The 25,525-nt window shown below is 48.4% G+C and overlaps 1 protein-coding gene across 3 annotated transcripts in view; it reads left to right on the top strand.

Annotated features, from left to right (window-relative positions):
- The window catches only part of LOC138573535 (lysine-specific demethylase 4B-like), a 2,173,569-nt gene that overhangs the window by 101,122 nt on the left and 2,046,922 nt on the right, over positions 1–25,525 (top strand). For all 3 annotated transcript variants that reach the window (XM_069649346.1, XM_069649347.1, XM_069649348.1), the window contains exons 6-7: positions 17,284–17,333; positions 20,407–20,510. In XM_069649346.1, coding sequence (XP_069505447.1) covers positions 17,284–17,333; positions 20,407–20,510 — 154 coding nt within the window. The remainder of the gene's footprint in view (positions 1–17,283; positions 17,334–20,406; positions 20,511–25,525) is intronic.

Below are 25,525 nucleotides of genomic sequence, written 5' to 3'. Positions count from 1 at the left end.
AAGCTTGGTAAAGGACCGTTCTAGACTAGATACACTCAGTCACTGGGTTCTGCTCACAGCACGGCCTCTGGTCTGCTCGGTACCTCGGACTGGATCTGATGGGTTCCAGATACAGCTCTGCTTTCTGGGTCTGATCTTGGTTCTAGCACAGGGTTCTTAGCTAGAAGCAAACACAGCCTGGCTGTTGAAGGTGAGAATCAGGTTGCTAGATTCTGCAGGCCTGCTGAGAAGAGTGCAGTTTTTGGTATTGGGCCTTTCTGCTTCAAAGGTCTGGAGTCTGGATTCTCTGGATCTGGTCTGGCAGGGTGGTTCGCAGGAATCGGTGAGTAGTGGAAAAGAGTGTTTTTCATCTGTCTTAGCAGTCCTTATTTATGTTTCCAAAGTGGGATTGGGAGGCTGATTCTACATGCCCAACCCTCTAAGGATTTGATAGGTTAGAGGATTTCCTATCCCCTGATTGACACGCTGATCCTTTCTCCAATGAGTCAGAGTGATGCTGTGTTTATGGCTTAACTGTAATCCCTCCACTTTGCTTTTTCATAGAAACTCTATTTTTCCCCAAAAACATATTTTCCAGATACACAAGTTGTTCATAATACAAATACACATCACAGATTAATTAAGGCATGTCTCTGTTCAAGTCCCATGTTCCTACGAGCTTGGGTTCAGAAATGACCACTTATTCGCGCTTTTGGTGGGTTTCCCCAATATTGGTTCTGCACCAAATTTTACACAAACATACACACCATCTCTGAGCATATTACTGTAAGTTTTTATGTTTCTAGCATACACACTATCTACAATATGAATACATTCCGGGGTTTAGTCTCAGAACATTACACTGAGTTCAGCTTAGTCTCAAACTGTGAGTGAATTTTTCATTTTAACCATCTCAAATTTTACATTTTTGTCAGCTTGGTACACTTTGTTATAAGCAATTTTATAAAACATATATTTGCTGGCCTATCTGAATCCACAATGGTTTGTCTCCGCCTCCCGGATCTGGCTGCCTCAGAGGTCTCATGTCCTGTCGCTCCCAGAGCAGTTGTCGACCAGTTTGACCAAAATCAGCATATTCCTATTCATCCCAAAGCCCCCATTGTTCCTTCCTTCGGGCTGCAGAGAATCTCCTCCTTTCCTGATTTACATGTCAATGCGATATCCTCTCCTGTGGGTGGGAAGGCCCAAGGTGTTAAGGGTTCTCATGAAAAGAAGGCCTCTTGAAGTTTTAACTAAATCAGATTACCTTCTGGTCAATTGCAACATAGTTCCTTGCAGAAAAAAAACAAAAAAAAAAAAAAATTATAAACTTACAATAAGCAACATATCTTTAAATCAAGTCTTTCAACAATGAAATCACTGTGTGGCACACTATATGGCATTTTGATGGGATTCTCTTCTTTGGCATAGTTTGGGGTTCCATGTTCAACTTTACCCAAAATAGTTTTAAAACGCCAGCTTTCTGGTAGATGTGAGCAACAGTACTACACCCATTTTTGACAGCTGTCTTTCCATCAGTATCTTCAAAAGGGGATTTTGCTTGATGGCATATGATTCTTGCTGACATTGTATTGATGTGGATTCTTGCAGTAGATTAATGTGGAGCACCCAACAAAGAGATTGGATCTTGTAGGGGATTTGTGAGCCAGGATTTTAGCAATTTTTGACAATCAAGAAAACTGATTTTTGAAACTAGCTCTGTTTCTTTTGCAATCAGTATTGCTATTTCCAAGTGGTTTCGGCTGCTTTGTGGGTAGGCCAATGGTGGTTTTAGGCAGTGATCTCCTGTGCTCACTAAGATAGGCAAAAGTGGATGGCAGCCTATTTTTCAGGTTTTCATTGCGCATTTTCTGGTGATTTCTGGCGAGCAGCATGCTTTCCAGTGGCCATTATGTTTCTGCTGCCACTAATGCATAGTGATGTTGCAGGGCTTGGATGAGTGGGTTGATACATCCCACACCGTATAGGTACCCTGTATGTGTGTCAATGGGGATTGCTGCACGTCTTTGGAGAAACTTCCACAAGGTGGCCATGGTTTGGCTGATTTACCCTCGGTACTTTTGGAGCATTCTATGTTACATTTACAGATCTTTCTCTTATAAGGTGGAAGCGTTTTACAAAAGTGCTGAATGGGCGTATTACATCTGCCCACTCCCGCCCCTCAAACATTTCCATGGTACATCTCAATACCTTTTACCTGACCAAGTCGAGGGTTTCGATAATCTGCTTTATAGGGGATAAAAAGTAACAATGCGGTAATAACTTTCCAGTATCTACCTGCCTCTCTGGCTCCACAACTTATCATGCGTACTCCACGCACTGCCCTGCTTTTATAGCCACTGCCTCCTCAGGCACACCCACGATCTTGCGCATGTGCCTTCTGGCTCCGCCGCTCGTTCACCTCATCTGCCAATCCCAATACTAGCGCCTCACCATCTCAAACTCTGTCCTATATGCAAACCTAAGGGTGACATCACCAAGCTGTTTTCCGGACCGCCAGGCAGAGTATAACAATAGTCTCTTGTGATCGAACTGCACCCACTGCGTCACCTAACATGTGAAAGGCCTCACTCCAGGAGATTCGATTCACCTTCCACAATCTAGGCCAGCTCCGTTGCTAACCCTCACTGGGATACTGTCATCTATGACCCAAGCTAAAACACCAAACCCACAGGAATACCTTATTTCTGATGCTTGTCAATCTGCTTAGAATTTCATGCTGTGCATAGTCAGACATCCATTTGTAACCGCAGAGTATTGCATCTGGTCTTTAGCGGATTGAAAGGGGACATCGACATGGGTGTGCCTGTAACACTATCCCTAATGTGACGTATAGTGTACCCAAAATCCCTCACGCATCGAGGTTCCTCAGATAGTTTTTTTCCACCCAACTAGCTGGTCGCCTAATGCGGAGCTCTTACATATTGTAAAAATTCTTCCCCACGACCTCTGGTCGTTCATTTATATTCGTCCCCTCATCGACTATTACCTCTTCAACACCGAAGACATCCTGGACTTCGACAGCTGGTGCTGCGGTCGACGCTATACAGTAGGGAGAGTGGGGTCCAGGGTTTCCATTTCCTTGAGAATGTATTTCCCTTTCCCTTCTCTTTGCCCCTTTTGGTTTTGCTGTCTTTCAATACCCTGAGCTATGGTCAGGACACCATTGAAATTTTGCCCTTCTTGTAAGGGCAAGTACCCCTGAAAGGACACGCACCAAAGGCGCAATAAGTCTCTCCCTCACGATCACCACAAGGTGTTCTGTCAGTTCTTGCGTCCTAAGACGGTCAAGGAGCGTTGGGTGAAACGGTGGACGGCCTATGCCATGATGCAGGCCGAGGGTAGCTCCCCTGCTGCCACAGGCGCTGAGTGATGAGTTAAGCGACGGCCGTGGATCCGATACAGATCCCATTTCACTTTCAGCAAAGTTATCTCGCTGTCCCTGATAGGCGGGACGATAGTTCTGCTATGCAGAATGTACATCCCGGAGATGCACTCCTCCCATAAAGATAAGCACACAAGCCCCCACTGTTAGGCAAGGTTTGTATGCAGTACCCTCTGGGAACACTACAAACAACTGACTATAGGTATAGGAAACTCAACCTTTGTTATAAGCTTGTACTACAGTTTTGGTAGCGTGGTGAGCAGCCAGGCTTATCTCAAGAGAGGTCAATGTGAGCTGTAGTAGAGTTGCACAGATTTACAGTTACAAGTATTCAAATAAACTCTTACATTCAAGTTTGTTGAATAAACCATTATAATTACAATTCATGAAATACACTCTTAATATCTCTAAATCAGTAGATACCCTTTTTGGATGGCCCACAGACACTACCTACACCGTCAGGTGACCTTCAATTACTAGGGTGCTGGGGACATTAATATATCACTGTTGCATTTAGAATCATGGAGTAAGAAGTCAAAGGAAAAGATTTAGAACGTACACATTTCTTTTAGCAGGAAAATACTTTTGGATCTCCCAGAAAGTCATTGAACGCAATAAGCTAAGCCAAAGTCAATGGGCCAAGTCTTATATGGGGCGAAGCACCTCTGATAGATAAATGGAAAGGTCTTTCCACAATGTTTTGTAAGTTTTTGAAGAAAAGAAGAATCAAGTGTAGGCCCACAAGCTGATTAGACTTGTGAGTAGAAGAAGATGCAAGCAACTCTACAGCAAGAGGTAAGTTCTCTCAGACTTTGTACAGTACCTTTAAAGATGAAGAAAATATGCAGCAGATGACGCCTGTTCCTGTGCAGGTCTCGCTGTTCCTGGGCCTCAGTTGTGGGGACAAGAGGGAGGACGTTGGGACTCCTGCAATGCACTGGGATGGTCAAAACTCGCAACCGGCAAACTTCACTTTCAGTGGCTGTTCAGTGTTTCAGCTCCTCGTGTCTACCGCAAATAGCAATACCGGGGGGTCCTGGCTGTCGAGATGGACTTTCCTTGCTTCTGGGGTCCCGCACTCTGTTGGGGCTCAGGCTTGGTCAGTCCTGCTTCCTGGGAGTCCTTCCTGGTGCTCTTGGCCAGCTTGATTGGTCCCACCAACTCATGGGGAGAAGTCCTTGCAGGGGCTTCTGTTGATGCAAACTTAGCGTTTTGGCACTGCAGCAGGGCTTCACCGGGCAAACCAACAGTCCAGGAGTTGTAGCAGGCGTCCTCTTAAAGTTCTTCGGTTCCTTCGTGGCAGTGGTCGACTCTGCCTTCCAAGCCAAGAGGCTCTCCTTTTTATTCAGTTCTCTCCCATTCATTCCAGCCTAGCTGCCACTCACCCAGCAGGGTGGCTGTCCTTGCTGGACAGTCAGACAGCCAATCACCAAAGAGTGCATTTGGGTCTCCTAGGAGACTAAGCACCTCCTTCACTTCCTGTCTACCTCGGACACCCTGGAACTAGAGGCGGGCTTCACTCGTGAATCCCACCAAAGGCATAGAAACAAAGGGACCAAACCTGGTTTGGCACGCAGAGACTAACTCTAGAAGGACCTTTCCAAAGAAATGGCGAAAAAAAGACCGGGACCAGTTTAAACAAAGGGGGCCTAGGCACCATCTTGAAAAAATGGTCCCGCGATTTTTAGCTACCGGTGTTCGCTGGCGGGAAAAATCATGGTAGTTCATTGTAAAACCACTGTCACCAGCCATTCCGATAGGAATGGGTAGCATTTCACTGCTACATCAGTTTCTAGACATGGGGGGTACTAGGTAACCCCTCCAGCACTCTTACAATAGATAGTATGGGCTGGGTATAGGAATTTAAGACTGGTAAAGTCAATTTAACTTTACATTCTCTGGGAAACAGTAGTATATCCCAGAGAAGGTATTTAAACCTTGGGACAGCTTAAAAAGCTTCCCTGTGTCACTGCACTGAGAGTTAACCAGCGGTGGATGGACACCCGCTTGTGTGCTTGAATAGCAACCGGAATCGAAGAATTGCCGTTTTGCCAGCTTGGTGACCCGTCCCCATGCAGTGCAGGAGTCCCCCAACGTCCTCCCTCTTGTCCCCACGACTGAGGCTCAGGAACAGTGAGATCTGCAGGAACTGCCAGGAACGGAAGTCTTCAGCTGCATCTTTTTCTTCAATAAAGGTACTGTGAAAACCCGACTGATCACTGCGAAAGTTCGTGGAACTTTGGCAACTTGCAAGCCTAGTCCGCTTGTAACCCGACATACAAAACTTTCTTACGTGAACTACTTCTAAGAAGCGTGGCAAAGACTTTTCCGTTACAATACCAGAACCGTTTTTACCTATTGACACTAGCCCATTGACTTTGGCCTACCTATTGCATTGAATGAACTCCTCTGGTGAACTCCAACTATTAGCACTGTTTTTTATTTATTTGTAAATCAACACACAGGCTAAATTTTACAAATGCATTACATGAAGCTTCTCAAATTGTGCAAACCCAGAGTCCCCTTCTCCCACCCCATGCGTTCCCCGGCAAGCATAGTTCTCAGGCCTCAATCGGACTGGTCTGGTGGCGGTAGCGGGTCGTCCATGGCGTGAAGGGCTCTTGCAATCAGGCGCGGTTTGTGGGTCAGGGCCGGGTAGTTCAGGTCATAGTCCAGTACTGGCGCCCAGATGTCTCAATCGGTGAAGCAGTCGAGTTTAACCCAGCAAAGGACCATCAAGGGTCCGTCAGCAGACTTCCAGGTGCGGGCCACTGTGATTTTAGCCGCTAACAAGAACTGGGACACCAGGGCAGCTCTTCTCCCCGACCGCGGGTATGAACCTGGCAGTGGAATCCCTAGGAGGACCTGTTCGGGCGTGAGCGGAATGGTCACCTGGGTGACATCCTTTATGGTAGCTAAGCAAAGGGTCCAGAACTCCTTCACTCGGGGGCAGGTCCACCACATATGGAAGTAGGATCCTGGAAGGCCGCAAAGTCGCCAACAGTGGGGGTCCAGTGCCGGTTGGAAGTGATGAAGGCGTAGAGGGGGATAGTACCAGCGCAGGAGTAGCTTATGGGCACACTCCCGGTTGGTAATGCAGCAGGATGTCGTCCGCGTTCTTGTCCATATGTCCACCCACATGTGGTCCTCAATGGTGTGTCCGAGGTCCGTTTCCCATTGAGACATGTAGGAAGGCCTAAACTGGAGGGGGTCCTCCTGCAGCAGTCTATATAGGGCTGAGATCCTCCCCCCAGGCCGGTAGGTCGTTCACCGTCAGCTCTAGTGAGGTGAGGGGTCTCATGGCTGCCGCATGGGTTTGCGGGTGGGAGCACCAGTGCCTAAGTTGGGCGTAAGAATATCTATCCGTTTCCGCCAACTGGAAAGTCATCTTGCAGCGTTCAAAGGTTAGGGGGGAATCCCCCTCAAAGAGTTGTCCCAGAGTGGTGAGGCCCCCTGCGACCCAGTTTCTAAAGTTTTTGGGGTAGGCCAGGGGGGAAAAGGCTGGGTTGAGGAAGATTGGGGAGAGCACACTCGGGCCTCCTGGGACACCAGTGTCTGCGAGCCCACTCCCAAGCCCTTATCGTTCTAGTTCCTCGAAGAGTGACGGGAAGTTAGCCCGATAGACCTTCGTTGGATGTGCAGGGATCTGAACCCCCAGGTAGGGGATCGATTTGATGCTTCACTGGAAAGGACCTCTCTCCTCAAGCCTCTCGTTCAGCCGAGGTCAAACCCACTCCCAGCGCCGCTCACTTTTGGAAGTTAATCGCGAATCCCGAGACCACCCCAAAGTTATGGAATTCAGTTAAGGCCTCCCTCATGGAACCCTCAATGTTTGTAATGGTGAGCACTTTATGTTGCGCTGAGCCAGTACTCTGGCCACTGATTCGGGGGGTTTTCCGGACTCGTTGAGCCAACGGCTCCATGGCCAAAGCAAAGAGCAAGGGGGACAAAGGACATCCCTATCTCGTTCCGCACTTGAGGGAGATGGAGTCTGATAAGTGGCTGTTGATTCTCAGCTTAGTCCTAGGGGCCTGGTAGTTCGCAAAGATCCTTTTCAGGAAGGTCGGGCCAAAGCTAAAAGCCTCTAGAGTGAGGCGCAGATAAGACCAGTCCACCTTGTCGAACGCTTTGGTTGCGTCCAGCTCTAGTAAAGCTAGTTGTTGGAAGTCCCGAGTGGCGATCTCAATTAGGTCCAGAGCTCTGCGGATGTTGTCTTTTGTCAACCTGTGGTGAATGAAGCCCGTTTAATCCGGGTCTATGATGTTCGGGAGGATGGGTGCTAGACGATTGGCTAGGATCTTGGAGTATATATTGGCATCCAGATTCAGCAAGGCAATGGGTCTATACGAGCTGATGTCGTGGGGGTCCTTCCCAGGCTTGGGGATAAGGACGGTGATAGATTCCTGCATTGTTGGGGTGACCGTTCCAGTGGCCACGAATAAGTTGTAGAGGCGGGCTGGGGGGGGGGGGCACTAATTGGGGCCAAAAGATTTTGTTGAAGCAGGAGGAGAATCCATCCAGCCCTGGGCTCTAGATTTTAGGCTCTTAATGGCTGCCTCCACCTCCTCAGTCGTAATCGGCGCTTCAAGGTCTTCCCTGGCTGCCAAGGACAGGAGCGGGAGGGCCGCCTCTCGAATGTATGAACGTTGCTTGGCCGGCTCCTTTGGGGCCGCCGGCATTATTTCCAGGTGGTGGGCAGTTGCCAAGCGTACTTTCTCGTGGTCCGGCGTAATGTATCACCCCCTGCGGATCACGGAGGCCCAGGATGGCATTCCTAGTTTGTTCAAGAGTTTGTTGGCCTTGTTGTTGTGGGCGTAGTACCATTGCTTGGTTCTGGTTAGCAGATTCGCCGTAGCCTCAGCGTAGTGAGCTTCCAGATTTTTCCTAGCCATTTGTAGGATCCTGTAAGATTTGGGGGCCCAGCCCTTCCTTTTGTGAGTAGCCTCAGCTTCACGGACCTCCGCCTCCAGGATGGCTCGGGTCGCCTGCTTTCTCTTATGGAATGCGGCACATTGGGCGATCAACTCTCCTCTAAGGACCGCTTTCATGGCATTCCAGGTGTTGGCCGGGAAAGTGTCCTCGTCCCGGTTTTTAGCAAAAAAATTCTTGATGGAGCTGGCGATTGAGTCTCACAGCCATGTCCCCCAGAATAGGGTCATATAAGCACCACCGGCAGCGTGGAGGGGGCTCCGGGTCATGGGACCGCAAGGTCAATGTAACTGGGGCATGTTCCGGGGGCCATTTACCACATCGGTGAAAGTCAGGATCTGTGGGGAGGTCAAGATCAGGTCAATTCTAGAGAAAGTACGCTGCACGTATGAGTAGAAGGTGAAGTCCCTTTCATCCGGGCACAGTACCCTCCAAGAGTCTACAATGTTCAGCGTGTGAAATAGATGGAGCAGGCCAGTGGCCAACTTCAGGGCTCTGGGTGTTGGGGGGGGGGGGTGGGACCTGTCCTTGAGGGTCCGGGGCCTCGTTAAAGTCTCCTCCCATGACGACATGCCCCTCCATGAAAGGGAGGAGTGTCCTCTAGGTCCTGGTAGAAGCCCTCCTGGTATTCGTTCGGAGCGTACACCGAGATGAGGGTATAGAGCTGGCCATGTACAGTGCATTTGATTGCAATGAAGCGACCCTCGTGGCATCGACCTGAGTCGAGGATATGGGGCGTCGGGTCTTTCGTAAATAGAATGGTGGTGCCTCCCTTCTTGGTTCCATTAGAGGCGAGGAATTGTTGCGGAAAGAATCTGCTTTGTAAGCGAGGAAAGTCCACCGGAATCAAAATCGAGGTCCCTTTGTCCTGTAGCCTCTGTAGAATAGATTTCCTCTTCCGGGGGGGGGGGGGGGGGGGGAGGAGTTCAACCCCCTAACGTTCAAGGTGGTGAACTTGAGTTTCAGATGCGAAGATTGGTCTGGAAGATCCACTTGCTGGAGGGAGGGGTGTCGTGGGGGAGTCAGGTCAGCCATGGACGTGAGAGCGTAGTCGTTTCGGGGTCTCCTGTGGTTGAGGGTTTTTTAACTGGTCTAACTGGCCTCCAATGGGAGGAATTCACATTCACAAATGACCCCCAACGGGGGGTCCAAATTGCAGCCAGGGGGGTCGATTTAGAACTATCGACATGGCCCCTGAGCGCCAAGGCTGTCATCTGACAGCGCCAACATGGTTGAAGGTGTCTCCAAGGGTCAAGAGATGGCATCCACCTTGGAGGGGGTTATGGACCGCATGGGGTCCGCGGCTAGATGTAAAGGCTTCAGGCGTTTCCAGTACAGTGTGTATGGTGCAGGCATTATAGTGCTTTATTTAGGTTTGCGGTTCCTCTGCACCCTGGACCATGGGATTCGTTTCGGCTTTAGGGAGTGGCATCTAAAGCCGGGCTTGTCTGACTCAGAGCGGAGGGGTCCGAAGACCCAGGGGAGTCCGGACAAAGAATTGACGCTGCATCGTCCAGGTGGCTGATGGTGCGCGGGGTGCTCTTGTAAAAGAACTGTAGAGCCGTGGGGAAAAGCCATCGATAACGGATCTGCTGATCCCGGAGAAAAAGCGATAAAGGCCGGAGCATCCTGCACTTCTGAAGAGTCAGCGGGGAGAGGTCCTGGAAAATCTGTATCGGGATTCCCTGGAATGAGAGTTCGTCCTTTGAGCGGCCAATAGCTGCAATGGCCTCCTTGGTGGTGTAGAAGTGGACCGTGGTGATCACATCGGGGGGGGTGGGGATCTGTGTCGATACTCCGGCGAGGGCGCAGCCTGTGGGTCCGATCCAGCAGGAGTTGGGTCTCCTCAGTCTGGCAGGAGAGACTGAAAGAAGGTGCTGACATATTCAGGGAGCTCTTGATCAGGGATTGAAGCGGGCACCCCGCGGAGGCGCAGGTTGTTGCGGCGAGAGCGGTTTTCAAAGTCCTCCTGCTTATGTTCAAGGATTTCAGTTCTCGCCACCAGCGACTGGATGCCGCGTTGAATTTCCGTTAGTGAGGTGGAGTGGTCCGTAGTTAGGCCCTTGACCTCCCCGACCCTCTGTTCTATGCCGGCAACTTTTTTCCGTCTGTTCCAGTTTGGCGGTGAGTTCCGTCATGCAGGCTCTAAATTCCGATTTAATATCGCTCATGAAGGCTTGGAGGTCCTCCTTGGTCGCAAGTGTCCCCCCGCCGTCGGCCGGCTTCTGGGGAGTAAGTTTTTGGGGGGGGTCTGCTGTCTTACCCTTCTCCGAGGCTTGCAGCATGGTAGATATGTTGGTCGATTTTGAGAGCTTTAGTGCTTTGGTCATGGCTCCAAGGCGAGGGGACGTCGCCCGAGGGTGAGTCTCGTGTCTCCGTTCCACAGAAAGCAAAAGAAGGCGGCCAAATAGATGTATGGGATGGGTAGGGCCCGGGCGTCCCAGCGGTGGAGCGGACAGGTTGAGCTTTCGGAGTCTCATGAAGTGGCAGTTCCTTGTGGTTGGGCAGTCCAGTAAGATGAGCGGCCGCCCAGGAAGATGGCAAGGAGACGTGGGCAGGGGCGCCCCTGGAAGTCAAAGGGGGTGGCACGCTCCGTATGGGGTCAGGGCTAGTGGGCTTGAGGGTCCTCTGACCCAGTGGGGTCTGGGAGGAATAGTAGGCTCCCAGGGGGGGGGGTGTTGCAGTGGGCCCCAGAGCGACCCCGGGAGAGGTTGGTAGCAGGTATGCTGAGGGGCCGCCAATCTCACCTGGGCGATGGGCGTGGCCCTCGCACGAGCCGGGGGTCACGCTGTAGCTGGAGGGCCTTCGATGGTATTCGAGGGAAGCAGGGAGCAGCAGGCAGAAGGTGGGCAGGAGCACCCCAGAAATCGAAGAGGGTGCCGATGTAGCAAGGGTCCCGCAGAAATAACAGGGGCACCAGCGGGGCCGCCGCTGGAGGCAGGCGGTGGGTAAGCCTCCAGCTCCGAGATCAGTCCAAGGCCCACGGGGCCGCAGCCGCTGGTGGTGTAGCAACTGGCAGGAAGTCGCCGGAGCTCAAGGATCAGACCCAGGGGGGTGGGGGGGGGGCGTGGGAGCGTCCCGCTACAGGATGTCGGGTGGTGCAGGCCTCATACGTGGGGCCCCACTATCAGATGCGGCTCAGGGCTGATGAGTCCCAGCCGCCAACTTGGGAGGAGTCGCGGAGATGCGGCTGCCATTTTGGGCGGTAGTATGGGTGTGGGCGTCCGAGCTCCCCATCGCGTTTTCACCGTTGGCGAGAGCGTTATGCACTCAAAACGCCCGGGACCTCAGCAGCTGAGGGCTCGCCATCTCGTAACACAAACCCGGCTGGAAACGGGCAGAATTGGGGCTTAGCCGCGGAGGCCATCAAAGGAGCTACCTCATCTCTGGCGCTCCAGACCACGCCGCCCCCTATTTGCACTGTTTTAAAGTAACTGTAATATTCGTTTAATTAACTTATGCTCTTTTGCTCCTACATTAAGGAAGCTCAACTGCTTAGTAATCAGTATTGTATCATTTCTGTGTGATATTGGTTGCCCTATTTAGTGAATGCTTTATAAATGATTGTGTAATAAATTAAGTGTTTTTACCAAGAAACCTTGAGTATAGTGTCCATCTGAATACTTGTCGTCGTAGACTTTGTAACACCCTTACAAGCTCACATTCCCTCTTGAGATAAGCCTGGCTGCTCAGCTCGCTCCAAAAAAACTGTGGTACAGACGTATACCAAAGGTTGGTTCTGCTTACACCTCTAGTCCTAGTTGTGGTTAGTGGTCCCAGAGGGTACTGCATGCAAACTTTGCTTAACAGTAAGCAATGCATGTCTTGCATAACTTTTGTCATCAAGCCCTCAATAGTCGAGGTTATTCACCAGAACCTTTTACCCAAGACCGAATGTGCCCTAAACCTAGAAAAGGGACTTCAACCTCCGCTCCTGTCCCTACTCTCTAACACTACTCGACAATACTAAACAATAATCCACAATATTCTACTCTCCCTCACACCCACAATTGCTGTTGGACTGGGTCACTACTTACGTTCCGTGGTGTGCTAGCGCTACTCGGATGCTGGCTCCCCGTTAAGCCATTCTCCTCCCTGCCTGGACAACTCGCTGACTTCGGCCAGGATAATTCACAAGGGGCGCCTGACGACCTGTAAATGGGCACAGGTTTTCCCGTCTTCCTGAAATATGCAAGGGTTGCAGCCTCAAAGGTTCGGTGGCTGAGGAATCGACCTAGTGCTGGGCTGGCGCATTCAACCATATCTATGCTACCAACTTGTTGGGACAAACTCCCAGGTATGCCAGAGGGCCACTAGGAGTTTGCAGACTCTCAGAAGGCCCAACACCTTCCACAGGACAAACGTAGGACTCTGTCAACAGCAAGTTCAGTTTATTACAAATCAAAGCTACAAGGTCAGAAGAAATCCGTGGACGTCTCCACTTCTCCTGGCTCGCATGCCAGTTTGTACCCTAATGACATCAGTGACGCTACAACCTGCGCCCTTCTCCAGAAAACCCATTGGACCACTGGATTGGCCGTCGGGAGCCTAATCACCTATCTGGTTGCCTATTTGTTATTCTACTGGCTCTCCCAAGTCAGGTGGCTTGCCTGGTCCATCCCCAAGTCACTATAACCAAGTTGCAGTGTGAGGGTCTTAATTGGTTCTTGCCCGTTGCTACCCACCTCTACGATACTAAACTGTGATTGGCTAGAGCTGACATACCCAGACCTGGGATCCGCAAAGGTTCTCAGCTCTTGGTGTTACTTTTCAAGGTAACAAGAATGACTGTCTGCATTTTAACTTGTGTGTACCGCCTTGAGTGCTTGTTGTTGCAGTGCAACACTTGTCTCACATTGTAGCAACTTTGTTGCAGGCACCTGTCTGGTAGCGTGAGATCGGCTTTCTCAGCCCTGGTTGCTGTCCATTGTCTGCTCGGGGTCACGTGTTCCGAGACCATGATTTGGAGCTGTGTAGCTCTGAATCGTGAGGAATTACTGCAGCTGGGTCTGTTGTTCAGGGAATGGAATGTCATCCATTTCTGGTGGCCTTGGCAGCGGGTTCTGTCTCGCGCTCTGCTCTTGTCCAGCCTGAATTCAGCTCAGCTTGATCCTTGCGCAGAGGCCTGTGTCCTGCTGTAATTTTCCTAAACCATAATGCGGCTTCCACAATGTTCATGCTATTCCATATTCTCCATATGTTAGTCACACTTGGTCCTGTCAGGTCCTGTAGGTGCTCCTGCAGTTCCAGAAAGTTATTCTCATATAAGCATCTGCAAGCTCTGTTCAGGATCTCTTGCGTTTTCTGCATTGCTGCATTTAGGTAATGGCAAAATAATAAAAGCAGTGACAGTATGTATATGTATCTGTGCTCTAACTAGAGAACTGTACGCTTGTGTTCGTGTATTTGCGTGCTTGTGTCCCAAGTGCGGATGGCACGTGTGCATTATGTCTAACGCTTCTAAGTCATGGAGTCTCTACCGACTTCTGCAACACGGCTTCTTGGCGCTTTAATTGATACTGTCCATTGAGGTGTCTTTTTTAGTTGCAGCCTAGGGCTCCTCGTCCACTCTCGGGTAGATTTGTACCGGACCTGGCCTTAAGGGCTGGCTGGGGGTACCGCTTGACATACTTGTCTATCATTTGAGCACTGGGAAATTGGTCTGAAATGGTATGGGCGATCGCGTATCTCCTGGCCTCCTTCCTTGTCATTTATCTTCTAGAAGGGGAAGAACGGGGTAAAAGTTCCCCATCCCGCTTCACCATGCACAATTCAAACTCTGGGTGGTGGCTGTCCTTTCGGGACTGCTAGCCCCCCAGTTGAAACTGGATCCCGGGCAGGCACACCCGAAGACAAATAACTGCAGAGTTTTGGAGTCCTCGCCCAGTTCTTTTCATCAACAGGCTGGAGTCTGGGTGGGCTAACAATACAGCTGCCATTTTGGCTCAAATGGTGACCCTTTGGTGCACTACCCGGCTGTAAGTACAGCCAGGTACTAAAAATTGCACAAAAGTAGGTAGGTTAAAACCACTGCCACTAGCCCATGATGCTCCAAGGTATTTGTTAGCAACCTCCATTGCACTTAAAACAGCTTAAGGTTAGCTATTGGAATGCACAGTAGTTACATGCAGGGATCCTTGATATTGCTATTAGACTAGCTTGGTTAGCGTCTGTAGAACATGCAAGACCCGTAGTAGCTAAATTTGCATTTATGGTCTAGGACATCTAATCTATTGCGCTCATAGAATCGCCTGGCTTTTCCTTGGCCAGCATTGCTGTGCCACCTCGAAAATGCTCTAGGACAACTAATCTATCAGCCGCAGACTTTGGGATTGCCTGCGCATTGTGCCATTGAATCTGACACGGGGACAACGAATTTAAACTCCATCCGATTTTACGGTATGTATAATGCAGCACTTTGGACACCTGCCGCAGGCGCATCTTTCCACCCACTCATTCTAGAATGCGGCTATGACTATGACAAGTTCGGGCTAGCTGGTCACATAACCTTCGAACAAAGAGACTTGCCTCAACACCTCTGCCTTTGGAATACAGCGTTAACCTACGACTGTTAGGCAGAAACCTGTGTAGTTCCCTTGGGGACCACTGCAAAAGATTTAGGACTACAGGTGGTTGGCAGTAAACCTAATTGGTAGCAGTCTGTATCATCCAGATTTACCTGGTAGCTGTGGCTGAGCAGTCTCACTTGTCTCAAGATGAGTTAGGCAGTATATAGGGTATACACAATAGGTACATAGATACAGTAGCACAAGCAAACACTGACCAGAGCCTTGGTGTAAAAGTATATAATTATTTATTTAAAGAGATACTTGTAAATTACACTAGCACACAAAGAGGCAAGTAATTTCAACAGTCACTATTATATATATATATATATATATATATATATATATATATATATATATATATATATATATATATATATATATACAACCCTGATTACTTATTAGACAAGTCTTAATGAGAAACTCCACTTATTTTCAGACAGAGGTGAGCGCTTAACATAAGAAGACACTCTAAGTTATAGAAAAAGGGAGGGAAAAGGCAAAGTTATGAAAGCACACAAATTTGAATACTTTTCCTAGAACCACAGTGAGGCAGGTTAGGCAAAGTCTACTGGAGAGCAAGGAAGTTCAAATGCCAGGCCCACTCTTAGAGAGCAAGCGAAATGTGTCCAGGATCACACAGTGGGGTTATGCCCAATGAGTCTTTGTAGATAGTTCATAAAAGATTGAGATCAAGTCAGGAAAAGTTAGTTAACAATCGAGGATTTACTGTCACCCCGAACGATCTGTCGCAAGGGAAGCCAGGCTGGACACAGTACCTGAAAATGGGACGAACGCTCCAGCGGGGGCAGTTGTTCCTGGCAGCGGGTGCAAGTCAGTGTTTCATCCAGAGGAAGAGGAGGTCTCGACGTGGAGGAAAGCTGAAGGTCGTTGCACTACCAGGGAAGAAACCAGCCGCAGTTTCCCGGTTACAAGGTACCACCCTTTTCTTTGCAATAGTGGTAAACTGTGGTATTCCGGTTACCGGGGTGCTTGGCACGGGCAAGGCGGCCACAAGACGGTCCAGGAAGGCGAAAAGACGGGCAAACTGGTTATCCCCACCAGTCAAAGGAAGATGACTCTCCGGGCTGGAGATCTTCTCTGTCGTCGGGAAAAGTGGTGAGACGGTTCAGCAGGGTTCCAACAGTGGTGTCGTCGTTGCAGGTCGGCTCGGCTTCTCCCTCCTCGGATTCTTTAGGTCCTGTGGTGACTTCTGAAGTTCCAGTCCCCAAGCCCTGCCGGGCGGCTCACCACTTGGGCCAATCACACAAGAGTGCGACTTGAGTTGCCGAGGCAACTCAGTCCAGGGTGCCTAAACCCCCTCCCACACCCCCTGTGGTACCCAGAGTGGCACCACTTTTGGAGGCTTCTGTGGAGAAGCCCGCCAAAAAGTGTAACAAAAGGCTCGACTTGGGTTGGAGTCACAGAAGCGAACACAAACGCCATTTTGGAACCAAGTTTCAGCAAAAAATACCAACCGGTGAATTTATATTAATTTAATAAACCGGCGGTATCGCGAGGCTATATTAAAAAGTGGTAGCCTCAAACAATGGGAAAATCCCATAGGAATATATTTGCGGTCGAATATAAAAAGTAGTATCCACTGCCACCAGCCAAAACTCGGTCGGGGGGACTGGACAGTGCCCCCTCGAACAACAGACCCCGGGGCAATCAAATTGCCCCGACCAGTACGTCCACAATATGATGGTTTGTACTGGTTTCTGTTCATAATTTGGGACTAGTAAAGCCAATGGTGACTTTACATGCCCTGGGAGACAGTAGTTAGTCCCAGGGTATGGAGTCTATGTTGGGGGGTCGCTACGACACCCCTGGGTTACGGCACGGAGGGTGCTGTGTAACCCACATACCAAAAACACATGAAGCCCTATGGGGTAAAGGACCCCATAGCCCATAAAACACATACAAAGTCAAAGGAACACCTCCAATCATGTCTAAGAGTGGGAGGAAAAGAGTCTCACTCTTAGCAGGAGAAAAAAATAAACCCCAAAAATCCAGCAAAGCTGCTGGGGGACTCACTAGGTTTGGGAAATTAGCCTTTACAGAGAATTCTCCCTAACAACCAATTGCTAATCTTGGCCAAATGTGCACAAATGCATCTGTTTATTCTTAAAATATACCTAGACTAAGAAGACGTTCCAAAAACTGCTTTGAGGCCATACAAATGGGTAAAGGCGCTATATAAATACCTATAATACATGTTAAAGATGCACACGTCCCCAGGCATTTAAACAAAAAAAAAGGCTTTATACATTCGTCCTTATTGTGCTTGCTTAAAACTTAACTCTGTATCCCAATGAGTATGACCATTCCTTCGTACTAACCCTTTTTACACGTCTCCACTCTTGCACTGCTGATACTTTTGAATTCTACTCTTGCTCTCAGGTACTCCATCCCCCCAGAGCATGGAAAGCGACTGGAGCGTCTCGCAAAAGGTGAGATTACCAATGATTGGAGCATTTGTGAAAAGAAAGGTTTGTATATAATGTGATTTCCTGAACCACTGAGCATGCAACATGGCATGGGTGTTGCTGTAGAGGCTGTTAATTCTGCAGACATGACAAACCTGCTAAACATTTTAGGTGGGTGGACTATCTGGGAGACTGGGTGAATGTTTGGTAGGTGGTGGGTTGCGCCAATGTGGCGCAAACCACTTTTCTTTGCTCTCTCAAAAGGAATGGCTGGAGATGGAATGCTTTCAATTCTGGAGAAGCATGCAGCGTGTGCTTTGAAAAAAGTTGACTGCTGGTGACAGGGTAGTAGGTAGGCTCAGAGGTACAATTGGGCCACACAGCACTCTAGAAAATGAACTAAACTCTAAACTGATATACAGACAAATACTTTTAGGTTTAAGTACTTGGGGTATTCATGTACAGTTTTAAAAAGATGGCATATTGTGAAAACCATAATTAATTTTTAAGATCTGGTCTAACCCCTATGTTTATAGGTGGGTCTTTTACCAGAAGGGAGCACCAAACGTAAAATAACGGGTGAGGAGAACAAGGGATCTATACAACCTAACGGGTAAGCATCCTATTGAGCTCCACAATTAAGTTCAGTGTCCTATAGACCCAACCCTAGTTTGTGGAGGACCCTAGAGCTGGCGGTCCGCGACCAAAGCATATGTTAAGGGTCGGGATAAATGGGGGGGGGGTCCGATTTTACCCAACCAGAATAGGTTAGAAATTCCAAAGGCCTTAAACACTGGTCACGATTAATTTAGACCTCCAAGGGCTGTATAACGGTATTAATGCAGAAGTCACATTTAACAGACTTAAGCCTCAGAGGATGGAACTATAGTAAACCCTAGTCAATTTATCTATTTAAGCAATAGATATTTTTCTGATACAGTTCATGAAAAAAGGTAGTCTCTAGGTGCAGTTAGGACATTTTTAGTACATTTACCATAACTGAAAGGGATGATTTTAAAAACGGATATAAAATTACTGTTAAGTGCAAAACCTACAACTTCCCAGAGTTCACAGAACCTCCCCTTTCCTCCCCGGGCCGCCTCCTCCCTAATAGGGAGTCTAGGCCAAAATTCCATGGGCAGGCAAGCAACTGTCTGTTTTTGGGAGAATTCAGGTTAAGGTCACAGCTTCATTTCGTTGAATGAATGAATGAATGGATGGAAGGGGAGCTTAAGGTACATCCGCTTTAGTGGCAGTAAGTCTGTTTGGCCCAACAAGTGCAGATGCCGCAACAGGCAACCCCAGTGAAGGCTAACGGAGAGCCCAAAGAAGCGTTTCAGAGGTGGGAAGAAGCAACGAGAGGACCCCCTAATGGGTCTATGGGGATTGCTGTAAGGAATAATCGCCCCCCCCGCCCCGTTGCTCTACCTTTGACCAGATAGACACCGGATCAAATAATCCTCCACCCCAGGACCCAAGGATAGGTGGTACTCTCTTGGCAATTCTGGCATGTACAGAACTAGCACGAAACTAAGCAGTGAATAAACTGATCGTTCCCACAGGTGTGGTTTGCATTATTCGGTTCTCTTTGACTAACGGTGGCCCCCAGGAAAGAAACAAAAAACCTACTTCGAAATCTGCACTCAAGCCTGTAATGATTACGGTGAGGACGACCTAGAAAAGGTGAGGGAATCTGTAGAAAGGGGTTCCAGCAGATTGGCGGTCTAAGAAGGACGGCTCAGCAGAAAATGGTCTCCGGATTGCAACAGCAGCTGGTTGCTCCGTTGGTCATCCCAAGCTGAAGATCTGGTGGGTAGTTGAAGCGTCAACCACCTTCTAGACTCCTGTAGTGATCCACAGCCAATTGGCTGTACTGGCTCTAAACAGCAGGCGTGGCAGTAAACCTGACAAATGGTGCTCGTGAGGAAACTCTGCTTATCAGATATGAGGAGATGGACTTCAGAAGGCCTGGACTGGGCCGCCAGAGCCATCAAACCCAAACCAGGATATAGTTGGTTAGTAGGACTGCCACTTGCCCTTATGGAGGCTGCCATTGTGGCGTCACAAACATCCATTTTGAGGCCACTTTGTGGTCACCTAGACAAGGAAAGCTCTGAAAAGCAAAATGGCAGAGCAGCACTCAAAACAAAGTTTGTACCTCGAACTACCAAAATGGTACATTGGCTATCAATGCAGTAAAATGGCTTGCATTGTTGAAGCAGAAACTAATGTAAAGCTGCCACAACATACTTCCTAAAACCCGTTTAGGAAGAGAACGTCACATTAGGTCAAAAATTTGGAAGCCTTAGCGGCACCCCTTTTAACTGTCACCTTAAGGGTGGCCCGGTACCATTTATATCTTATAAGTTATTGTTGTAATGGCAGGGGGACTTCAGTAGAAGTCTCTCCTGCCCTCCAAATATTAAGGAACCAAAAGCAGGGGTGGGAGGGGGACACATTTGAGGTGCTCCAGAGTTGCCAGAGAATCACCAAAATAATTATTTTGGCTTAACCTCCTTGCAGCCAAGTTATTTATGCAGCGGGTCACAAATTGTGGTATGATTTCCTGAATCCCCATCACCATGCTTTGCCTATTTCACATTTGCACAGTAAAAAGTATGTTTGCTGTCTTTGCTTTGTAATGGGAGAGTAATAATGTGGTTGTCCATTGTAATGGGAGCGTCATAGTGTGGATGATGCCCATTGTAGGAGTCGGGGAGTGCGAGTAATTGCTGGAGGGTTTGTTGTGACTGGCAGGATTTCAGTAGCGTTGAGTTTGGCTATTCTGCTTTTGATTGTGAGTTGCTTTATTCAAATGTTTGCGATAGTGAGATATGGGAGTGCAAAAGGGGTTTGTGTGGTTCTTTTGTTACCCGATTACCTTGTTATGGGCAGGAGGGCATGTAAAGTTGGAGGGTGGAAGCCAGTGGTATCTGAAGGTTGACATGGGCATTCTCCATTCGGAATAGCTGTAATGTTGATTAAGGGCTTTCTTATTTTGGTATTGTGGACCTTCATGTAGTGAGTCAAGGCAGTTTGTATAGTATTCATGATTGTTCGATTTTCACTTGCAGTTGTCTTTCTTCATCTTGTCTAGGTTTCTTCCCCGGAAGCTCTCAAGGCTGTGATGCATTTCTCCGGCACAAAATGACGCTAATTTCTCCATCGATCTTAAAGAAATACAGTATACCATTTGATCGGGTATGTGTGCCAAGTTCGTGAATGAATGAATGACTGCGAATCGTTTAACCTTTGTTCTTGCCGTTTGATTCTTTTCTCCTAGCTCCACATCAGTGACACCCCAGTCTGCCAAATGTGAGGTCTGCGCTTAGAAACCTCTAGGTATTAAGCATGTTATAATCAAGTATGTATATATTTCTGAGGCTTGTGGATCTGCTTAGGTCACATGCTCTGCATAGTCCGACATCTAGTAGTCGCAGAGTATTACAAGATTTATTTTCAAACTCAAATGGCTGTTGATGGGGCGTGTTAGTAATACTATTCCTAGTGTGATGTGTACTGTACCCATAGTCCTTCACGCGCCGGTCCCTCAGATTGTTTCTTTTTCCGCCATTGTAGTCTGTCGCAAGTTAGAGTTCCTTTTTTATTTTATTATCTAAAGTTTATTGGTAGACCTCTTTTTCTAGTCTGTTAGCCTGTTGTCGCTGCATCATCTACTGCTTGGGGGATGGCTCCATTGTCGACGCCTGACTGACTCAACGACCAGACACCGCCTTCACTGCTTCGGCCCTTACAGTAGGGAGAGTGGGTTGAGGTTTCATATAGCTGCATCCATTTAGAGAATGCCTATTCTGCCACCCCTTTTTCCTTTTTGGCACCAAACTGCCCTTCCTGCTATACCTGTGGAAGTATACGCACTAAGTGTGCAACTATTGTCTTCCTAGGGACCACCCAGAAAAGTCCTGCAAGCTTTCCCTCATTAAAACCCTCAGACCGCCGAACCAAGTGCTGGCCCGTCCACACTATGCAGGCTGTTGATGCGACAGGGGAATCCAGCGAGGGCAGTATCAGCGTCCCTAGTGTTGGGGAGAATTCTCAATTCTGTGCTAATTCCCTTCAACCTTCGAGACCCCAGCTCTTTTCCTGGACTTTAGTGCATTTTAATTTTTATACTGAAGCGAGCAAGCCCTTTTTCTTACTCATGTATTTTGACCTGATATAGATTATCTGTTTCCTTTGTTTTTGCAGTCTGACGAACTCCATAGGCATCTGCTTTTGGTATGGTGACACAACACCTTCAGTGCAGTGTGAGAGAAATCTTTTAGATTTCTCTGAAGGTTTACATAACTTTTTTTTTTCTTGTGAGAACTACTGTTCCCAAGAATAGTAAAGTGAAATTGACTTTACTTACCTTTTCGCTCTGTAGATCCAGCACACCTCATCTTATGTAGAGGGCTGGCGAGGGGGCTTATTTAGTAGCCCCTTTTTCTACTTAGTCAAGTAACATTTTTTGTTAACCTCACTACTTTAAATGGCTGGTGGCAGTGGTATACATTTCCTACCATTGTGCTTTTCTACTGCAGGCTGAATCCTCAGCTGCAGTATAGCACCCATGGGTGACCATTGTTCAAAATGGCCCCGGTCTTCTTTTTTCGCCATTTCTTGTTGGAAGTCTTTCTTGGGTTTTACTCTGCACCCCAAACCAGGTTTAACACTTTTGTTCGATTTTTGCCTTTTGCGGGCTTCAATACTGAAACTCTGTTCTGGCTCCAGTGTGGCTGGCAGGGCAGGAAGTGAGGGAAGTGCCCGAAACTCCCCGTCTTTGGTGTTCTTGGTTACGTGAATGTACCCAGTACTGATTGGCTGGCTGTCCTTGCAGGACAGCCACCCTGCTGTGAATGACAGCTAGGCTGTGCAGGAATGGGAGCAACCTGCATAAAAGGCCAGGCTTCTTGGACTGAAGACAGTCGACCACTGGACTAACATCCGATGAAGGAATCGTGAAGAGAAGCTTGCTGCATCTACCTTGACTGGTTAACTGCCTGGTGAAGACCTGCTGCTGTGCTGAAACTCCTTTTCCGAATCAAGAGAAGCTCCAGAGTGGACGACTTCTTCCCTTGAGTTAGTGGGACTAACTAACCCAGAGACTTACTTTGCTGGAAGACCTTCCCCAACTGGCTATACTTCTTTGATGCTGCTGGAACAGAATGCCAGGGGTTGAGAAATCTGTTGTAGAGTGAAACGTCTGTTAGCCGAACAGAAGATCCAGGAGTCTTCTGTGGAACCTCCCGAAGCCGTACAACCCAAGCTCTAGTTGCCTCACCAGAGTGCTGGACTCAAGGAGTGAAAGAAGCCCAACCAGTGTCCAAGATCTGCGGTGGTGCTGTTTACCGCGTGCTGAAACAGCGAAGTGCTGCTGAATTGAAAAGGGCCAGTAGCTGCTGCCGACCTCGGAACTGCTGTGCAGGAGTCCTCCAGACGTCCTTCCTCTTGTCCCACGACTGAGACCCAGGAACATAGGATCTGCAACAGAACAACCAAGACGGAAGCCAGCTGGATCCTCTTCTAACCTAAGGTACTGTTCTGACTATGGGGTACTAACCTCTGTGTGTAGCTACGCTTTTCTCAGTTGAGACATTCAGTAGCTGCTTTTCTAGAGTTGATCTTGGCTCTAACTTTCACAAGTGTAACCGCTTGTGGCCCAACAGTGATTTTCTACAACCAACTCTCTAACTTTGCAAGACTTTTTTTGCCATCTAAGAAGTTCCTCCGCTCCATAGACTTTGCTCCAATTGACATTGGCTGTCCTGGCTCCCTGCAGACCCTGCTAGTCCATAGGTGATGCATTGGTTTTTAACTAGTATTGCTGGCAAAGGTTCTATCTAGACTACATTGGGAGATTTAAAAGTGCTCACATGCCCTGAGAACCTGTTTACCTTTTTCCTTCCTTTAACCTTTCGATTTTACTAACCTCAGAATTTACCAAGTGCAAGTGATATATAAATGCCATTACTGTCCTAGTTGGTGAAGTCACCTCAGGGTGCAGGACGTGTATGAAGCATCTCTAAAGAGGATCTACTTGCTTGACCTTGAGTCTGAGTATTTGAAGTGTATTTTTTATTGTTGCACATTGCCCTTTTTAAAGACTGCTTATTTAAAACGGACAGTTAAATAATTATTTTACTAGAAAACCTTGAGTGGAAGTGTTATTTGGATACTTGTATTTGTGGATTTCGATGCTACAGCTCTACAGCTCACATTTACCCCTCTGACAGTGTGACTGAGCACTCAGACATCTCAAACTTGTGTAGTACCCACCTATACCAGTAGGTGGGTTACCTAATGTTAGGCAAAGTTTGTATGCTGTACCCTCTGGGACCACTACACACAACTCTGACTACAGGCATAGGCAACCCAACCTTTGGCTTATGCTTGTGCTACAGTTTTAGTAGTGTTGAGCAGCCAGGCTTATCTCAAGAGGGGAAAATTGGAGCTGTAGTTGCACAAAGATTCAGTTACAGGTATTCAAATAAACTCTTACACACAAGATTTCTTGCATAATTACCAGGTTACTCACCGTAGTGACCACCTTACTCTTAGTCCATAGTCCCCTTTCCTCCATACTTGTGGGACATCTCTCCGTCCTGTGGGACGGGACTGGAGCACTTTGTAAAAAGCATCCAAATTTGTCCAAAAATGTGTCCTTTCTCTTTCCTGCGCGGGGCCCAGCAAGCGGCCGTAACCCCGCCCACCTTGCCTCCGCCACGCGCATCGCCCCTCAGTCCTTTTCTTTGCCAGGTCGAGACCCATTACCAATACAGAGGAACCTTATTAGAGTTGAGGGCGGGCGTATGGAGGAAAGGGGACTATGGACTAGGAGTAAGGTGGTCACTACGATGAGTAACCTGTAATACTCCTACGTCCCGTCCCCTTTCCTCCATACTTGTGGGAGATTCCCAAGCACTCCTTACAGGAACTACGGGTGGATGGAAATACCCCTTACTGAAAAAAGGTTCTTCAGGACAGCCTGACCAAACTGAGCATCAGCTCTAGAACTCATATCGAGGCAGTAATGCTTACAGAAAGCAGATGGAGAGGCCCAAGTAGCTGCCCTAGCGATGGACTCCCAGGGAACATACTTCTGAAAAGCAACCACAGCTCCCTTGCCCTGCACCAGGTGTGCATGAATACCTTTAGGAGGTTTCAGCTTTTGGACAGTGAAAGACTCTGTGATACAGGTGGCAATCCACCTAGAAATAGTTGCCTTAGACGCCTGTTTGCCTTGAGGGTTGCCGAAAGTCACAAAAAGTTGAGAAGAACTTCTAAGCTCAGAAGTCCTATCCAGGTAGAACTTAAGAGGTCTTCGGACATCAAGACAGTGCAGAACCCTCTCCGCCTCAGAGGCGGGGTTCGGAAAAAAGACCGGTAGGGAGATCGAGTGATTCAAATGGAATTCAGTCACTATCTTCGGCAGAAAAGCCGGATTAGTTCAAGGACTACCTTGTCCTTGTGAAAGACCAAGAAAGGATGCTCCACCGACAATGCCTGGAGCTCACTCACTCCTTGCTGATGTGACGGCGACCAAAAAGGACACTTTCCAAGACAAGTACTTGAGGTCCACAGTAGCCATCGGCTCAAAGGGTTTATCGCACAGCGCCGTCAGGACAACATTCAGGTCCCATGGCGGGTGCAGATTACAAACTGGAGGGTAAAGGCGTATTAAACCAGCGAAATGCCTCTTTACCACTGGGTTAGCCAGAAAGTACGAACACTGATCCGTAGAAAGATAAGCAGAGACCTCTGAAAGGTAAGTCCTGCATGACAGAACATGAACCCATAACTCTGCTAGGGAGGACACGAAGGACAACACCGTGTCAACCGTGGCCTCCCTTGGATCCAATTTCTTCTCTAGACACCAATGACAGAACCTGAGCCATTTACTCTTGTACTGAGATCTGGTTGAGGGTTTTCTGGCTGCCTGGCTAATACGCATGTTATCCGCAGACAAATTCAGATGCTCTAAAGACTTGAACTCGGGCACCAAGCCGCCAAGCTGAGCGATTATGGGGAGGGGTGCCACAGCTGCTGCTCCCCCTGGTGGAGAAGATCGGGAGTTACCAGTAACCTGATCGGCGGATAAACCGACAGGTGTTGGAGTTCTGAGAACCAAAACCTGGCCGGCCACCACGGGGCTATCAGTAGAAGAGAACAGTTCACTGAGTTCTTCAACTTCCAAATTGCCCGGTGAACTAGAG

This window comes from Ambystoma mexicanum, chromosome 1p (assembly GCF_040938575.1).
Source record: "Ambystoma mexicanum isolate Mex_15411 chromosome 1p, UKY_AmexF1_1, whole genome shotgun sequence".
NCBI classification, from domain to species: domain Eukaryota; kingdom Metazoa; phylum Chordata; class Amphibia; order Caudata; family Ambystomatidae; genus Ambystoma; species Ambystoma mexicanum.
The sequence above is the reverse complement of the archived record's forward strand: the minus strand, read 5'-3'. Positions and strand labels throughout refer to the sequence as shown.